At 49.7% G+C, this 14,128-nt stretch overlaps 6 protein-coding genes across 6 annotated transcripts; 3 read left to right on the top strand and 3 right to left on the bottom strand.

The window, feature by feature from the left end:
* Positions 1-722: 722 nt before the first annotated feature.
* CC84DRAFT_1162487 (acyl-CoA dehydrogenase NM domain-like protein) lies at positions 723-2,452 on the bottom strand. Its single transcript, XM_018178005.1, has one exon. It carries the CDS (start codon positions 2,105-2,107, stop codon positions 905-907), a length of 1,203 nt encoding a protein of 400 aa, XP_018038920.1. The 5' UTR covers positions 2,108-2,452; the 3' UTR covers positions 723-904.
* Positions 2,453-3,200: 748 nt separating this feature from the next.
* Positions 3,201-3,927, top strand: CC84DRAFT_1141383 (glycoside hydrolase; the record flags this gene model as incomplete). Its single annotated transcript, XM_018176324.1, has 2 exons — positions 3,201-3,439; positions 3,514-3,927. 2 exons carry the CDS (start codon positions 3,201-3,203, stop codon positions 3,920-3,922), a joined length of 648 nt encoding a protein of 215 aa, XP_018038919.1. The 3' UTR covers positions 3,923-3,927.
* A 342-nt stretch (positions 3,928-4,269) lies between these two features.
* CC84DRAFT_1185379 (uncharacterized protein) lies at positions 4,270-4,846 on the bottom strand (the record flags this gene model as incomplete). Its single annotated transcript, XM_018180800.1, has 2 exons — positions 4,270-4,492; positions 4,548-4,846. 2 exons carry the CDS (start codon positions 4,844-4,846, stop codon positions 4,270-4,272), a joined length of 522 nt encoding a protein of 173 aa, XP_018038918.1.
* Positions 4,847-5,509: 663 nt separating this feature from the next.
* CC84DRAFT_1257395 (uncharacterized protein) lies at positions 5,510-6,575 on the top strand. The gene has a single exon (XM_018184727.1). It carries the CDS (start codon positions 5,695-5,697, stop codon positions 6,478-6,480), a length of 786 nt encoding a protein of 261 aa, XP_018038917.1. The 5' UTR covers positions 5,510-5,694; the 3' UTR covers positions 6,481-6,575.
* Positions 6,576-10,417: 3,842 nt separating this feature from the next.
* On the top strand, positions 10,418-11,275 carry CC84DRAFT_1075561 (uncharacterized protein; the record flags this gene model as incomplete). The annotated part of the gene is made up of 3 exons (XM_018173714.1): positions 10,418-10,635; positions 10,684-11,080; positions 11,132-11,275. Coding segments are annotated over 3 exons (759 nt in total), but the record flags the coding sequence as incomplete, so codon positions are not given.
* On the bottom strand, positions 11,189-13,158 carry CC84DRAFT_1162483 (FMN-linked oxidoreductase). The gene has a single exon (XM_018178004.1). It carries the CDS (start codon positions 13,035-13,037, stop codon positions 11,688-11,690), a length of 1,350 nt encoding a protein of 449 aa, XP_018038915.1. The 5' UTR covers positions 13,038-13,158; the 3' UTR covers positions 11,189-11,687.
* Between the last annotated feature and the right edge of the window lie 970 nt (positions 13,159-14,128).

Here is a 14,128-nt window from a genome sequence, read left to right as displayed (position 1 = left end):
GAAGGAAAGCTAGTGATCCCTGCTTTGTAAAGAAAAGGTAAGTACGTCCCGTGGGATCCATGTCTTGTGGCCTGGACTGAGTATTTATACTACCTCCAGGTTCTATTTGGCTGGCATGCTGCGACTGCTTCCGTCAACAATGACGCAATGGGATGCTTGAAAGGCATCACAGTCAAGACTGCATCTGAGCCACATGTTGCAACAGGAGTCCGCATGGAACCACTACTATAATGAAGGTTCTACCCTGAAAGTACATTCCGTACGGCTTTATCAAACAAACACCCCCAAGACCCTAAAATTAGCAAGATAAGGTAGCATCGAATAAGCCCATTGTCGCGGTAGGTATTTCCCTACATTTGTTTATCGGAATTGCAAGTTAGTTCATGAGTATACTGCTCGACTTAACTTAACACAGAGGTGTAAAACAGGAAGGGCTATGACGAAGGCCTGGAAAACATTACATTTCCAGAGTAGCACACGGCTGAAATATATTGCACTATGTATATCCACCCGCGGAGAAGCTTATATACACATGTTTGGTATATTAACGGATAGAAGCCGTCGAGTATAACCCTCCGAACCCGTCACTTGGCCTGACAGAGTGAAGAAATTCCGCGTGGAGTGAGTGTGGCAGCGAGATGCGCCTTGGTTGGTGTGCAGAAGGAATAGAAACTTGTCTTTGAGTTTTCGAATACGCAGAACCGCCATTTGAGCTAACGATCCGACCTTGACGATCTACGTCTCAATACCTTGAACGTCGATAAATACATGCAGTTTTTGTAGCAAATTTGGTGTGTGATGAGATGAAGACGTGTCTTTCTTCAAATCCCAGTAACAGGTAGCGTTTGGGTGCTAGATCGCTATCTCTCCCATCTACAACGGTATTGATCTTGCAATTTGTGAGCTAGTAGCTTCTTGGTAGACCCAGTACCTTCTCGCCCACGTAATTCAATATCATCTCTCTACTGACAGGCGCAATCCTCGGCACAAGACACTCCCTGAACCACCTCTCGACATCATACTCAACAGCATAACCCATTCCTCCATGAGCAAGAACCGCCTTTTCGCAGGCATTGAATGCCGCCTCGGCAGCAACATACTTTGCGCTATTGGCGGCAATACCAACCGCATCTTGTCGGATGCTCGCATCATTCTTCGATGCGTCGTATAGGCGCGCCGCATGGTACGTCGCCAACTTAGCAGCCTCGAGGCGCATATACGCATCCGCTAGTGGATGCGCAACACCCTGATTACTGCCGATGGGGCGATTGAATACAGTACGCTCGCGCGCGTACGCCGCTGCCTTTGCGAGCGCCACGTAGCCCAACCCCAGTGCTTCGCCTGCCAGCAGACACCGCTCTGCGTTCATGCCATGCAGGATTATTTGGAAACCCTGGCCTTCTTTACCGATGAGCGAAGACGCCGGCACGCGGTAATCGTCGAAAAACACTTCGTTCGCGTCGACCGCACGGCCACCCATCTTCGCAATCTTGCGCATGTCGAGTCCTGGTGCAGATCGATCAAGGGGAATGCAAAAGATTGAAAGTGCCTGTGATGGTTTTGCAGCTTCCTCGCGAGGTGTGGTGCGCGCGAGGAGGATCATGCGATGGGCAACCTGTGCGCACGTGATCCAAATCTTCTGGCCGGTAATGCTGTACGTATCGTCATCCATCTTCTTTGCGGTAGTGCTCAGTCGTAATGTATCAAGCCCTGCATTGGGTTCCGTGACGCCAAAACAGGTGCGCCACTCCCCTGACACGATCTTGGGAATCGTCTCCTCGAGCATCGCCTGGGATCCAAATTTGGCGAGCGGCTGCGTTGCGTATACGTTGGCATGGATGCTTTGCGCGCCAGCCATGCCTGCACCAGACTCTGCGATCGTCTGCATCATCATGGTAGCTTCGGAGATCCCAAGGCCTGAGCCACCGAAGGCTTCTGGAAGCGCAATACCCAGCCATCCGTCTTTTGCGAGAGCTGCGTGGAAGTCCTTTGGGTCTTGCCCGCTCTGGTCGCGCTCTTGCCAGTACGTGTTGGGAAACTGCGAACAGATCGCACCTACAGCTTCTCGGACCTCAAGTTGTGTCTCTGTGAACCCGGTGGTTTCCATGATGCGCGTACTCCTTGTTGTGGAGAAAGGTCGCCATCGTCCAAACAAACCAACAGTTTGGGGGTTTGTGTAGCACCGCGAAAAGAGCGCTGCTCGGTGCACCGCATTGCAAAATGAAATCGACATCCTTCCTCGCTTCACAGCTCTTTTCAACAAGGACGTATGATCAGCACTATGTAGGAGTGTCTGTACAACCGATATCTCACGCTATGAAGGTATGACATAACCGAATGGGGATGTACAACCGAGCTTCGGCTTCTCGCTCCACTAGCCGATCCCAAGCTTGCTACCCATCGGCCAAATGCGCGCTACACCGAAGCACTTGGCAAACGCCTTCAACAACTTGCAATCAAGCATTGCAAAGCTGAACGTCGGCTCCAGGGAACGACGATGATCTTATGTTGTCGTTTGAACGATCTTTTATCTTGCCATTGAATTAGATGAAATAATTAATTGTCTATGCCCAACATTGGTGCACTGGAAGCTTTGTACCTCCCAGTGGTAATACGGCGCTTCTCCCTTGTTTTCTATCCAACTTAACTTCTCTCTATTGACTCTTGTAAGTAGGATTAAGCTATTTTCTATTCTGAGATCTCAGAGCCGTCACTCTAATAAATACATACCTTAGGTATGTAGTTGAGTTGTCAAAGATGTACATGATTAGAGAAGAGTCTTCTTCATCAGCGTACGGTCTGTATGTGATGAATAAGTTCTTCTGCCGTCCCACTCTATCTTTCGAACATAAATTCTACCTGCCTACCAACTGATTGCAACATATTTTGAGCACGCGCAATTCCCTCATGATCGTTGCATCGCCTGATTTAGGCTGTCCAGCCTCCGCATACAAGGATCACGCACCAATCGACAACGTCGCGCAATTGCCACTCTTGTCAAATAATATCTACAACTCTCTGATAGGATATGCTATCCTTGGCCATTCTCGTATTGCTGAAGGGAATTGTGGGGTACCCCACAAAATGCCGGCAATTAGACAACCGGCATAAGTTTGCTCTTGCATAAAGATGTGCGACAGCTGACCAAAGTCTGGCCTTTCCTTGCACTAAATGCCCGATATTGGCCATTTTTCTTCAGAATGTGTCAAGCTTCTGCATTCATCTTTTTATTGATACTCCAGAGTTGGCAAGGAGCGGCTGCAGCATCTCACGCCATCCAGTCTCCGCGACCACGTGCAAATTGGTTCAATTCTTTCTGGACCGATACCGCGGCAAGTGTAAAGTACAAAAATCTTCCAGAAGGCGCGTACTCTGTTACCTGGAATGGCACCGGAAATTTCGTAGGAGGAAAGGGTTGGAACCCTGGTTCGACTTCCAAGTAGGCTGGGCCCACTTATCTATCAACTCCCCTCTGGTTTAGAGCATTACAAGTCCGTAACTAAGTTAGTACAGGGTCGTGAACTGGACAGGTTCCTTCGAACCGAACGGCTACGCCTACCTGACTGTGTATGGATGGACAACCAACCCACTGGTCGAATACTACATCGTCGAGAACTATCACCCGGACCACGAGCCCGCTGCGCCCCCTGAGGGTGAAGTCGTCACCAACTTGACCTCAGATGGTAGTCTGTACTCTGTGCGGACCAAGATGCGAGTCGACAAACCATCAATCATAGGAACTGCGACGTTCAGACAGATATTCAGCGTGAGACAGGATAAGAGGAGTGAAGGTGTTGTGACGGTCGGCAATCATTTCGCCGCTTGGAAGGAAGCGGGATTGAAGACGGGGACGCAAAACTACATGGTAATGGCCACGGAAGGAAACAATAGTAGTGGAAAGGCAAGCATTGAGGTCCACTAAGGTGCTGAGACCGCTTGTCTTGTGAAACTTGAGATATCGATGCTCACGGTTGTCATTGACTTCTATCTATAGTTGAGTTTTCAAATTTCTTTTCATTTGCTTTTTCAAATCTGAAGATCTGAGCGTGGTCATTGGAGGACACCGGCTACTCCCGCATTGTCGCAGCCAAATTGCTACTACGACTCATCTTTGGAGATGTTGGCCAGATGGTTGTACTCAAACGTATGTCATCCTCAAAGTCTAGGCTCCACATCGCCTACATGTTGCCCCAATACTCCGAATCTATGAGTGCAAATCCCAGCACTGAAAGCTGGTAACCACGGTAAAGGGCCAGTCCATGCGCTTCCTCATCTATTCGGATTCTCTTCGTAAACCCTCACTCCCAAGACCTTCCTTATCGCCCAGCTATGCCAATTCACGATGATAGGTCCGCCCCTCCACAGCGGCAACACGTCATCTCTTTCACGTCTCCTCTCCGCAATCTTATCTGCCCAGCCACCGCGCTGAAACCGCTCAACGTCGTCACGGCTTACCGTATGCGTCTTGGTGCTCGCTGGCATCGCCCAAAAACTGACAATGTGACCTTGGTCGATCTTGTGCTTTAGAAAGCCCCTTGTTTGGATACCATGGAAGAATTCTGAGCAAATCATAGCATGTATATTCTTGTTGGTCAAGTCTCGCATCGCTAAGTTCGGCGCGGTGTTTCGATCGTGGTATCCGTTCAACGTTGATGGGCGAGAAGACGTTCGGAAATGGCGCGTACATTATGCGTAGTGAGACACCAAGGAGGACGCAAACAGGAAAGTCGAGACCTAGAGATGCGGCAGCTCGCATTCCAGAAAGAATCGTCACCCGCGGTGGGTTCGTGGGTGTCGAGAAGAACAGGAGATGTCGTTGGAAGGCGGTGTAGGTATTTCGCGACATTCTGAAAGGACTGGAATATCAGAGCTGTTATCGAGGAGTTACAACCAAAATGGAGCCCCGGTTCGCAATATCGAAGCTCTTGCTACGGAAATCTAGAGGTCTTTCCTCCGTCGCGCTGTATGACGTCATGACTTGGGCGCATTCTGTGGTAACCACATGAAGAGGAAATATTTTAGAGAATTGACGGTGAACAGCTGCAATGCAATGACAAGAAACATTAAATGTCAATGAAGCCTGTAGGAGATTTGGGTACCGCAGAAATGCACGTGGACTGCGTGCTAGTAAATGGGGCCACGGCGACTTCTCTCCCGCGAGGCGACTGGGCACTCGCCCAAACAAGGACATCCGAGGCCCTCTAGACTAACTTTGACAAATACATCTTGTTGAAGAAGAAATGCCACAATCTGCACGTCTATTCCCCCTTGCAAATTCTTCGTCGGCTCCATAACTAAGCAATACCTATGGTAGGTACCTCTCACGGGAGATGCCTTGCTTGATACTGGGATGCCATACCTGTGCTAGGTATCTTGCAGACTAAGGCATCTTCTGCGAGTGCTTCAAGCTAGAAATCCCAACAATCCAACTTCAATCATACTGCATATGTGCCCTGCTACAATGGGTTTTGCTAGCCTCTGCAGTAACTATTCATTCATCCTGCATCGTGAGCACTCATTGTTCAGAGTTTAATTGAACAGTTGCACATTCTTCTCAGGCAATGAACACAATGTGAGCAGAATTGACATTGTGATCCTGCTGAGAATCGGAGCCTTAAAAGCGCCAAAAGCGCTTTCTGGAGAACCGTTCTATACACCTTCCACGATTTGTAGCCGGCTACAGAAAAATTCGAAATGGCGACACTAGCCGTCCGCGTTGTCGAGCAAATTGCCTCGATTCACCAATCGATCTTCCGAGCCTACGAGGAGAATGTATCCTCTTACCCAATTGTTTCCGTTGAGCTTGTTGCGCAGCCGGAACCAGACCATCAAGTTGAGCACGTGGCGAATCCTCCGTTCGTAGTCTTCAAACCAACTTGGGATTACGACGGCGAGCCTGTGGCGGGCAAGCACGCATGTCAGGCTGACGTGCCAGAGTCTGTGAAGTCCGGGCTGATAGTTTGGAACGAGTGCGATTTTGCGGTCCAGACCTTCTTGCCTTCGCTTCGAAAGCAACTCTCCTCAAGTCTCCCGGGGACGCGCGTGCAATGGTTCCATGCAGTAATCGCTCCCGTCTTCGTGTTCCGCCAAGCTGATGCTGGCGCTGACGTCCCAGATCCCGCACACTCGGCGTTCCATATCACGCTGCCTGGAAACGGTGGGGAATATATCGTAGATTTCACCATTGGGCAGTATGGATATGGAATGGAACGATGGTTCCTGTCGTTTGAGGAATATAAAGCCATGATAAGGGACAGGTTATGGTATATATGTGACGATGAGGGTCGAGGGGAGAGTCTTCAAGGTGCTTTCGACGACAAGCACCTCAGTGTGCAAAGAATTATACGTGAGTTGTGTGATGAGTTTGACTGGGACACTCTCAAACAGATGGCTGAGAGTGATCGTATAGCCCTCATCAATGAAATGACATCTCGAGCACTATGTGAGGAGCACTGCCCAATGGAGCATGCTTACGCATAAGCATTTGGACCCGTGTGGGCTCTTGCTGACGATTGTAGGTACAAAGAAATCAAAAACTTGGTCAGCTAATTAGGGCTGTGACTTGGCCTCTGGGAATAGCTAAAACTTCTACAATATCATCTATGGACAAGAATTGGTTTCAGACTAGGCATGACTCGTTCGGAAGAAAAGTCGAACGTTTGGTTGCTAGAACACAACAAAAATGACCATTCTCATCACTGACCAATCTATAGCAAATAATTGTGGAATGACGTGCGATTGTGTGCATGTTCCAGAGTTCCATGGTATGTGCAACCCTTTGGTAAAGGCGTGCCTTAAATATGTGATTGTTTAATCCGTCTGTCCACAACGAGTTTCAGATGTCTTATCAGGCAATCATGCAAATCGTAGTGGACCAAATTTCCCAAGATGCTAAATAGGTGGAACTTTTCTCACGAGCTTAAAGATACTTCCCATGGTAACAATTTAACTCTGCGAGAGGCACAACTTAATCGGATCGCCACCTCTCGAAACCCTAGATCCAGTAATTGTATTTGACTACGAGACTCCACCATGGATTCTCCAAAGAAAGAAGGGGGCATTTCAATTGAGTTATCGATGACTTAAGTGAACTCCATCAAGAATACAAGCACCATAACAGATACTTGCGATTCACCGGTCCTCACACTCAACGTTGGTGGGCGCGTCTTTCGCGTGCACACATTTACATTGGCATATGCCCACTACTTCAAACCTTATTTCGATCAGGGGTGGCTAAAAGAGGAAGATGAGTCTGTCTTCGTAGACATAGACCCGAACATCTTTGAACATGTCCTACGCTACCTGCGTCGACCGTCAATATACCCCCTCTTCTGGATGGAAGCAAACGCATTTGGCTATGACCTTTACAACAGATTGGAGGATGCGTCAAGACTCTTCAAGATTGGGAAGCTGGAGATGGATAGTGGAGAAGAAGTACCTACAGGCTGTCACCCAAGAATCCGTTGTGTGTGTCCAACGCTTGGATGAATACCCGAACAGCTATCCGTCTCAGCACATTATCACATTGCCTGCAGCTATCAATATCGAGCGACAGGCCATTCCAAGGACAAAGAGAGTGTTCGTGTGTCCACGAAGGATTCAGGTATACAGAGGCAAACCGGATACTTGCGGTCAAGCTTGTCAGAAGGCGAGAGATGATGCACCTTCCGAGTACGAAGATGCAACATACACGGAAGTTGTCACCATTCATAAGAGATACAATGTAGACACGGCGGTGTGCACGGAAGAGCTGTGATGGAATTTGCCAAGCTTGCTCTTCCCTTTTAGTGGGGCGCTGCTGGCTTGCTTCAGTGGCGGGCCTGGTATGGCTGGCATCGTTAAGCAATCCTGCTCTATTGTATAAGATGTCATACATATGTAAATAATTCTTTGCGCTTATTCATGATAGAGACTTACGCACAAGCGCGGTGAGGTTAATCGAATTCTTCTATTTGTCAGTTGTCCAAAGGGGATCAATCCTGAACTTTCTTTGTCTTATATTGGATTATGGGAAGGCGAGACACGAGTATTTGTGGATGTTATCTAGTTACGAAGGGGAATAGCGTTCGCAGAGCCTGTTGGACGGTATACCACGTGGCTCACTGGCGCCTTGGCAGGTTGTTGCAAACTCCGTATTTTCGCCAGTTCTTCAACACACCCTTTTCATGGTCTGTGCTCCTTGCTCCAGCTTTTAAGGCCTCGGGATATTTGGCATTGAGAGCACATATGTGGAAAGAGAGCAAGACGAATGTGGCATTGTAAAGTACAGCACAACCTTGAGCGGATGTAGATAACCCATCAACTAGGCCTTTTAGTCTGCACAATGCACAACATGATTTTCCGAGGCTTATATGGATGTGGACCTGTTTTCGGTGGGTCACTAGCACCAGCGAACGAGTTTTCGTTGACGGTATGCGACAACAGAGTATACTTGATAGCATCGCGATTAACATGGCACCGCATAACTCGCCTTTCGCATCGGATATCAGCGCTCTTGATGTGAATTTTGCATCACGGAAGCATGACCACGAGAAGTTGTCAGGGACGTGCAGAGCTTGACGTTTACAGAGCAATACTCCATCGTACCACCGCACCCTGAATACGGCAAGTGATCTCCTCCGTACATTTTCCCTACCCTTTTGAGTTCGAACTACTTCTCTTCAGGGCAAAATAGCTGGGCTAAACAAGATTGAGATTACCATTCTCTAATAAAGCGTACACCGTGAGTACTACCATATGTGTGTGCTAAGGCGGACTTCATCAGGACGATCATAGAGTCAGATGTTTCCCCTTGGCAGGACACGTCTCCTTTTTGAGTTTGGGGGACCCCCAGTCATGCAGGCGCACAGACTTATCACCGGAGCACGCCTCCGGTTCGTATCGATAAACGTCGATCGTCTGTCAGTCTTCAAGGGTTAATCCATGTGAAACCCAGGAACCGATACTCGGAAAAGAACGCAAAAGCCCATGCCTTGCAAGAGTTTTCCATCACGATTCACTTGTAAAGAAGACTCAAGCGGCAAAACCCTTCCGAGCGCAAGCTTCTGCTCCACTACTTTTGAAACAGGCAGAGACTAGGGGTTATCAGCATCGGCGAGCGCCGATGGTTCAGTCTCGACATCTCAAATATGTTATGCCTCCTGTGTACGCGTCGCTAGCTGTCGAGCATTTGCCTCCTCACTATGGCGTCTTTGAAACTAGATAAATCATCCAGAAGCTCGTTACACTTTACGTACGATTAAACTACAGGGCCACGCTATCTGACAGCACACTAGTAGGCGAGCTCGCCAAAACTGCTTTTGAGTAATGGGCATCTAAATGAAAGCGAATGGAGTGGCTGAACGCCACTCGGTATGAAATTGCAGAGCCCTGGCAACCGAGATACTTTCGACGGCTCGTATTCGTTCAGTGCCTTGCGATGACAGGTGCCATGCCGACATGCCGGGAGCGGGGCAGCGCGGCTTCGAACAGAAATCGTGACGTTAAAACCGCGTGGTGGGGAAGCCCCTGCGTTGGTGTTGTGTGGCGGCAAATGTGGAGAGCGCCGTTGAGGGCGAGAGGTGATCAGCATCTCATCACCTGCAAGGGTAGTACGTGATATGTCCATCGCAGCAATCGTGTTTACGAAGAGCATTGTGATCTGCGAGGTCTAAATGCGTGCGTGGTATGCGGTCCCCGCATATACTTTTGAAGTCTCGTCAGTTAGCGTTCGCATACCTGGAGGCGGGTCGGTTTCGCCGTAGCTCGGCCAGCACTCGGCGACTCTTTCTCGGTCACGCAACTCTGTCTGGAAAAGCGCACAGGCCGCGGGCGGGAGTTAATTGGCGATCTTTCATGCAGCTCTTCAAGAAAAGGTTCGCGCTCCGCAGAAGAGTGTCTAGTGAGCCTGGTGTAACAGATGATAGACACAGGCATTGTATCAAGCTGAAGCAACACGCAACAGCGGGAGCAGGTTCCCACATCTGATGCAGCCATCATGCTTACCAGCCCCTTCTGTAGTTCCATCTGCATAAGGTTTGGTAAGTTGGCCTCGGTTGGAAAGTGAGTGATGTCCTAGCCAAACGCCGTCACATTCTAGACTTTATGCTCGTAGAAACTGGTCGACTAGCGTTTGCGCAGGACAATCTGTCACAGACCTGCACGTGGCACAGTGGAGAGATGCGGAGACTAAACGTTGAGGCACCAGGGCTAGCTAGTCTCCCATTTCCCTTGAGTCAAGAAACTTCAGCTTAGAGTGCCACAGAGAGTCCGGCACTTGCATTAGGGAAGAAAAGCCGTGATTGGTTCGTATCGATGATTGTCTTTCAAATATCAGACGCACAGGGTGCAGCCCCTACTAGATAACCAGACCACTCCTTGTTTCCTTCGCTTGCCTTACTTTTTAATATCAGGACAGCAGTGTGTTCGGACGACAACAATGGCCACAACCAAATCCGACACGCAGCTCGCCGCGCTGGCTGCTGGCTTCACCATCGGCTTCGGGTTTTTGACTGTATGGGAGGCCATCAAGCAGACCATTCGCAACAAGAATCCCTTGCGTAGCGCGTACATTTACATGCTTTGGGGCGAGATCATTGCCAACGTGGTCATCGCGATCATAGGATGGGTGTTCTTAGATGGGTACATTGGGCCAACGTGAGTGTTAACCTTAAAAATGATCAAGCAGGGGCTGATAACACACAGGGTTCCAACACTGTTCTTCATCTTACTATGTTGGGTGTTCGAGATCCAACTGCTCATGCAGATCATCATCAATCGAATCGCGCTCATTGCGGAGCATCGACGCACGATCTGGAGGATCAAATGGGGCACCGTTTTTATCATCACTACCATCAACATTTTGGTGATGGTTATATGGATCCCGGCACATTTGAATCCTCCTCCGTCACAAGCCTTCGTCACTATCAACGAGGTTTGGGATAAGATTTCCAAGGTTCTTATATTGATCGTGGACGCTGGACTCAACTGGTACTTCCTGAAGATCGTTAAGGAACGTCTCATCCAGCAACACGGCCTTGTCAAATATGCACCACTGATCAAATTCAACGCGCGGCTCATGGTTCTTTCAATTGCGATGGACGTAAGTTTGCGAAATACAAGTCGTTCAGGAGGTTTAATTGACACTACACAGGGCATGTTGATCGGTCTCATGTTCTTAAAGAACCAGATCGTATACATACAGTTCCACCCTGTGACCTACATGGTCAAACTCAACATTGAGATGACTATGGCTTCCCTCGTCGTGCGCCTCGCGAGAGGCCAATCCGAGAACGACATGGTCCTCCACGACTTCGGCCAGTCCTCTTCTGCGCCAGACAAGTCGCAGTCCAATGTGAATCCGCGATTTTCCACGAACCCGCAGCGATCGTTCCACTTGGCGTCGGCGACGGGCGTTACATCCGGCCACCAGAAGGCCGGCTCGGATGAGGACTTTGGCGGCATACATTTCCGGACCGACTTCCACGTCATTAGCGAAGAGGTTCCTGTCAAGGACTCCAGCTCCAAGCGTAGCTCCAAGAGCTCGGGTGAGCTCCCGCGGAGCACTTTTGGTGACGAGACGCCGCTGCATAAAAATCGATTCGAAATCGTGACGGACCAGGTGTAGTGGCAGTGTTTATTCCGCATTCTAATCTATTGTCTTGTATATTATCGATACCCACATAATTACAGTAGCTTAATTTCACGCCCTAAGAAGCGGGCGCAGCGCTACCATAAGGGACCGCTTCTACGCTGTTGATGTCCACGTAACCGTACTTCCTGTTGTCCTTGTCTTCCGCAAAACCCTGCAGCCAGGTACCCACATCTTTCTGGAACGCCTCCAGGTTCTTCTCGTCGCTCAGATCGATCGGTTGCTGATCCTTTCCGAGCTGGCGAATTTGGGTTCCGGCAGCAACGTTCGTCGCGCCGAAGTCGTTGTCGTCTGTGAGCTGGTTGATGGCTGCGTGGACCTTGCCGCTGATGATGTCCTTCGGCAGCTCGGGCTCAAGGCAGACTGGGCGTGCAAGGCCAACACCATCCACAGTGTTCAAGGCGTCGATCATAGCAGCTGCGCTCTTGAACCCACCTGTGACGTAGGTCTTTGTCTTCGTCAATGAGGGTGTTATTTTCTCAGCGAACTCGAGGAAGAAAGATTCCCGCTTCTTCGTCGACTCCCTCTTGTGCACGAATGCAAGAGACTCGTAAGTGCCACCTGAAAGCTCAACGAAGTCGAACTGATTGTCTTCGAGGAGCTTGCACAGGGTGCCCGCCTCTTCCGTGTCGAAACCCTTATCTTGGAACTCAACAGAGTTAAGCTTGATGCCGAGCACGAACTTGGACGACGTCCGTTTGCGCACTTCCTGCCCAATCTCATTGATAATCCGCGCGCGATTCTCTAGCGATCCACCGTACTTGTCAGTGCGACGATTGGTGGTAGGCGACAGGAACTGGGCGAGGAGGTAGCCGTGAGCGCCGTGCAGTTGGATACCATCATATCCGGCCTTTTCCAAATACTCCGCAGCGTGCGCGAAGCCCTCAATCACGTTCTTGATGTCCTCATCAGTCGCTGCCCGCGGCTTTGCGAACGTCATGCCCATCACGTTGCCCTCGAGCTGGACGTCGGAAGCAGAGATGGGGCTCTTCTGGATGTTGTCCGCCACTTGACGGCCGGGGTGAGAGACTTGTCCTATGATCAGCGAGCCATGCTTCTTCGACTCGGCAGCAAGCTCCTTGAAACCCTCAAACCGCTCACCCTCGTAAGGTGCGCCGCGAGGGATGATCGGGTTTCCTGCCGCCTCCAGGTGGTCGTACTCAATCATGATGTTTCCGGTGAGGATAACGCCAAACTCGCCCTCTCCCCATCTTCGGTATACGTTGATGAGGTTCTTGGACGGTACACCGCGGGCTTCTAGGTTCTTCGGGTCCCATGATGAGAGACGCTCGGTCATAGCGCCCTTGAGGAATCGATTTTGTGCGGTGACATTGGAAAACTCGAAGTGCAGCGGCTTTGCCAAAGGCGCCGGGTCCTTCTTCTCTGCTTCATATCTGCGGGGAGCCATGATGTCGTAGGGTATCTTTAATATAAAGCTTAAAATATATCGCGAGTCGTGTCAATTGCTACCGTAAATGTCGAAATTATAATATGTTGCAACAATGGAACATCCGGACGTTATATACTTAATCCTTACAAATGTTTTTGCGCATGTGCAGTGGGTCCACAGTGTATGACGAAATATACTAATGACGACGCTACCTATCATTGCGACCAAACCCCAGAGAGTAAAATCGGCCGAAGTCGCCCACGAGGGCCAATGTGTGGGGAGCTTAGAAATACACAACACATCGCCATGCATGGTGTGCAAATGACGGGCAAATTGTGGAGGCTCAACTGCTCTTGCCACAATTTGGACGTCAGATATTCATACCTTGATCAGCCACCTTGCCCGAACTATCGCATTATTGAAGATCCTATAACACATGTACTGTGTGACGGTACTCGTCGGGGGGAAGAGATCCACTTCAGTTGGGAGGTCGGGCCGAATGATGCCTGGTACGGACCGAGGCATTGAATGAGTCTCCGATCTTGTAGAGACAATTGAAGACAGGCAAATCGGCGCATGAACTGACCATCAAAAGCCTCTAAAGAATAAGCATCTACAACGCCGCAGGCCAATTTGGACTCATGCTATTCTTCCGACGAGAATCGTCGCAATTCTTAATGTTATCGTTACAGAGCTTCCAATGTTCGTATGCCCACAAGACGGTGTCCCTGCCAAGACCGCCTTTGTCAGCGAGACCATATCGGGATCTAGCGCCCTTACACCACCTGAGATATTTTCCGTCCTTCCCAACACCACAGAGTCCACCATTCTTACACGACCCAAAAATCGTCTGACTACGGCTCATGATTACTAGTGCATATGTTGTGAAGCTGTCTTGGCTCAGCGAAAGGCGGAGAGTTTGAAGGCCTACCTCAGTCACACTGGCTCGATACTATATGCTTAACGGGACGCGCAGAAGTGATCATGACGGGTATGGTACATCGTGGTAGGGACGCGCTATAAATATACACCAGTAGGCGGTGAGCGACGCGAGATTCGCCTATTGACGCCCCTTCCGGGCCCTCTCAACTCTCCAGTCCTGCGCCGGG

The sequence above is a fragment of the Paraphaeosphaeria sporulosa genome (genome assembly GCF_001642045.1).
Source record: "Paraphaeosphaeria sporulosa strain AP3s5-JAC2a unplaced genomic scaffold CC84scaffold_3, whole genome shotgun sequence".
NCBI lineage: Eukaryota > Fungi > Ascomycota > Dothideomycetes > Pleosporales > Didymosphaeriaceae > Paraphaeosphaeria > Paraphaeosphaeria sporulosa.
The sequence above is the reverse complement of the archived record's forward strand: the minus strand, read 5'-3'. Positions and strand labels throughout refer to the sequence as shown.

Bases quoted from the DNA above. Each gene is read 5' to 3' on its own strand.
- CC84DRAFT_1162487 (XM_018178005.1), bottom strand. From the start codon at position 2,107: ATGGAAACCACCGGGTTCACAGAGACACAACTTGAGGTCCGAGAAGCT.
- CC84DRAFT_1257395 (XM_018184727.1), top strand. From the start codon at position 5,695: ATGGCGACACTAGCCGTCCGCGTTGTCGAGCAAATTGCCTCGATTCAC.
- CC84DRAFT_1162483 (XM_018178004.1), bottom strand. From the start codon at position 13,037: ATGGCTCCCCGCAGATATGAAGCAGAGAAGAAGGACCCGGCGCCTTTG.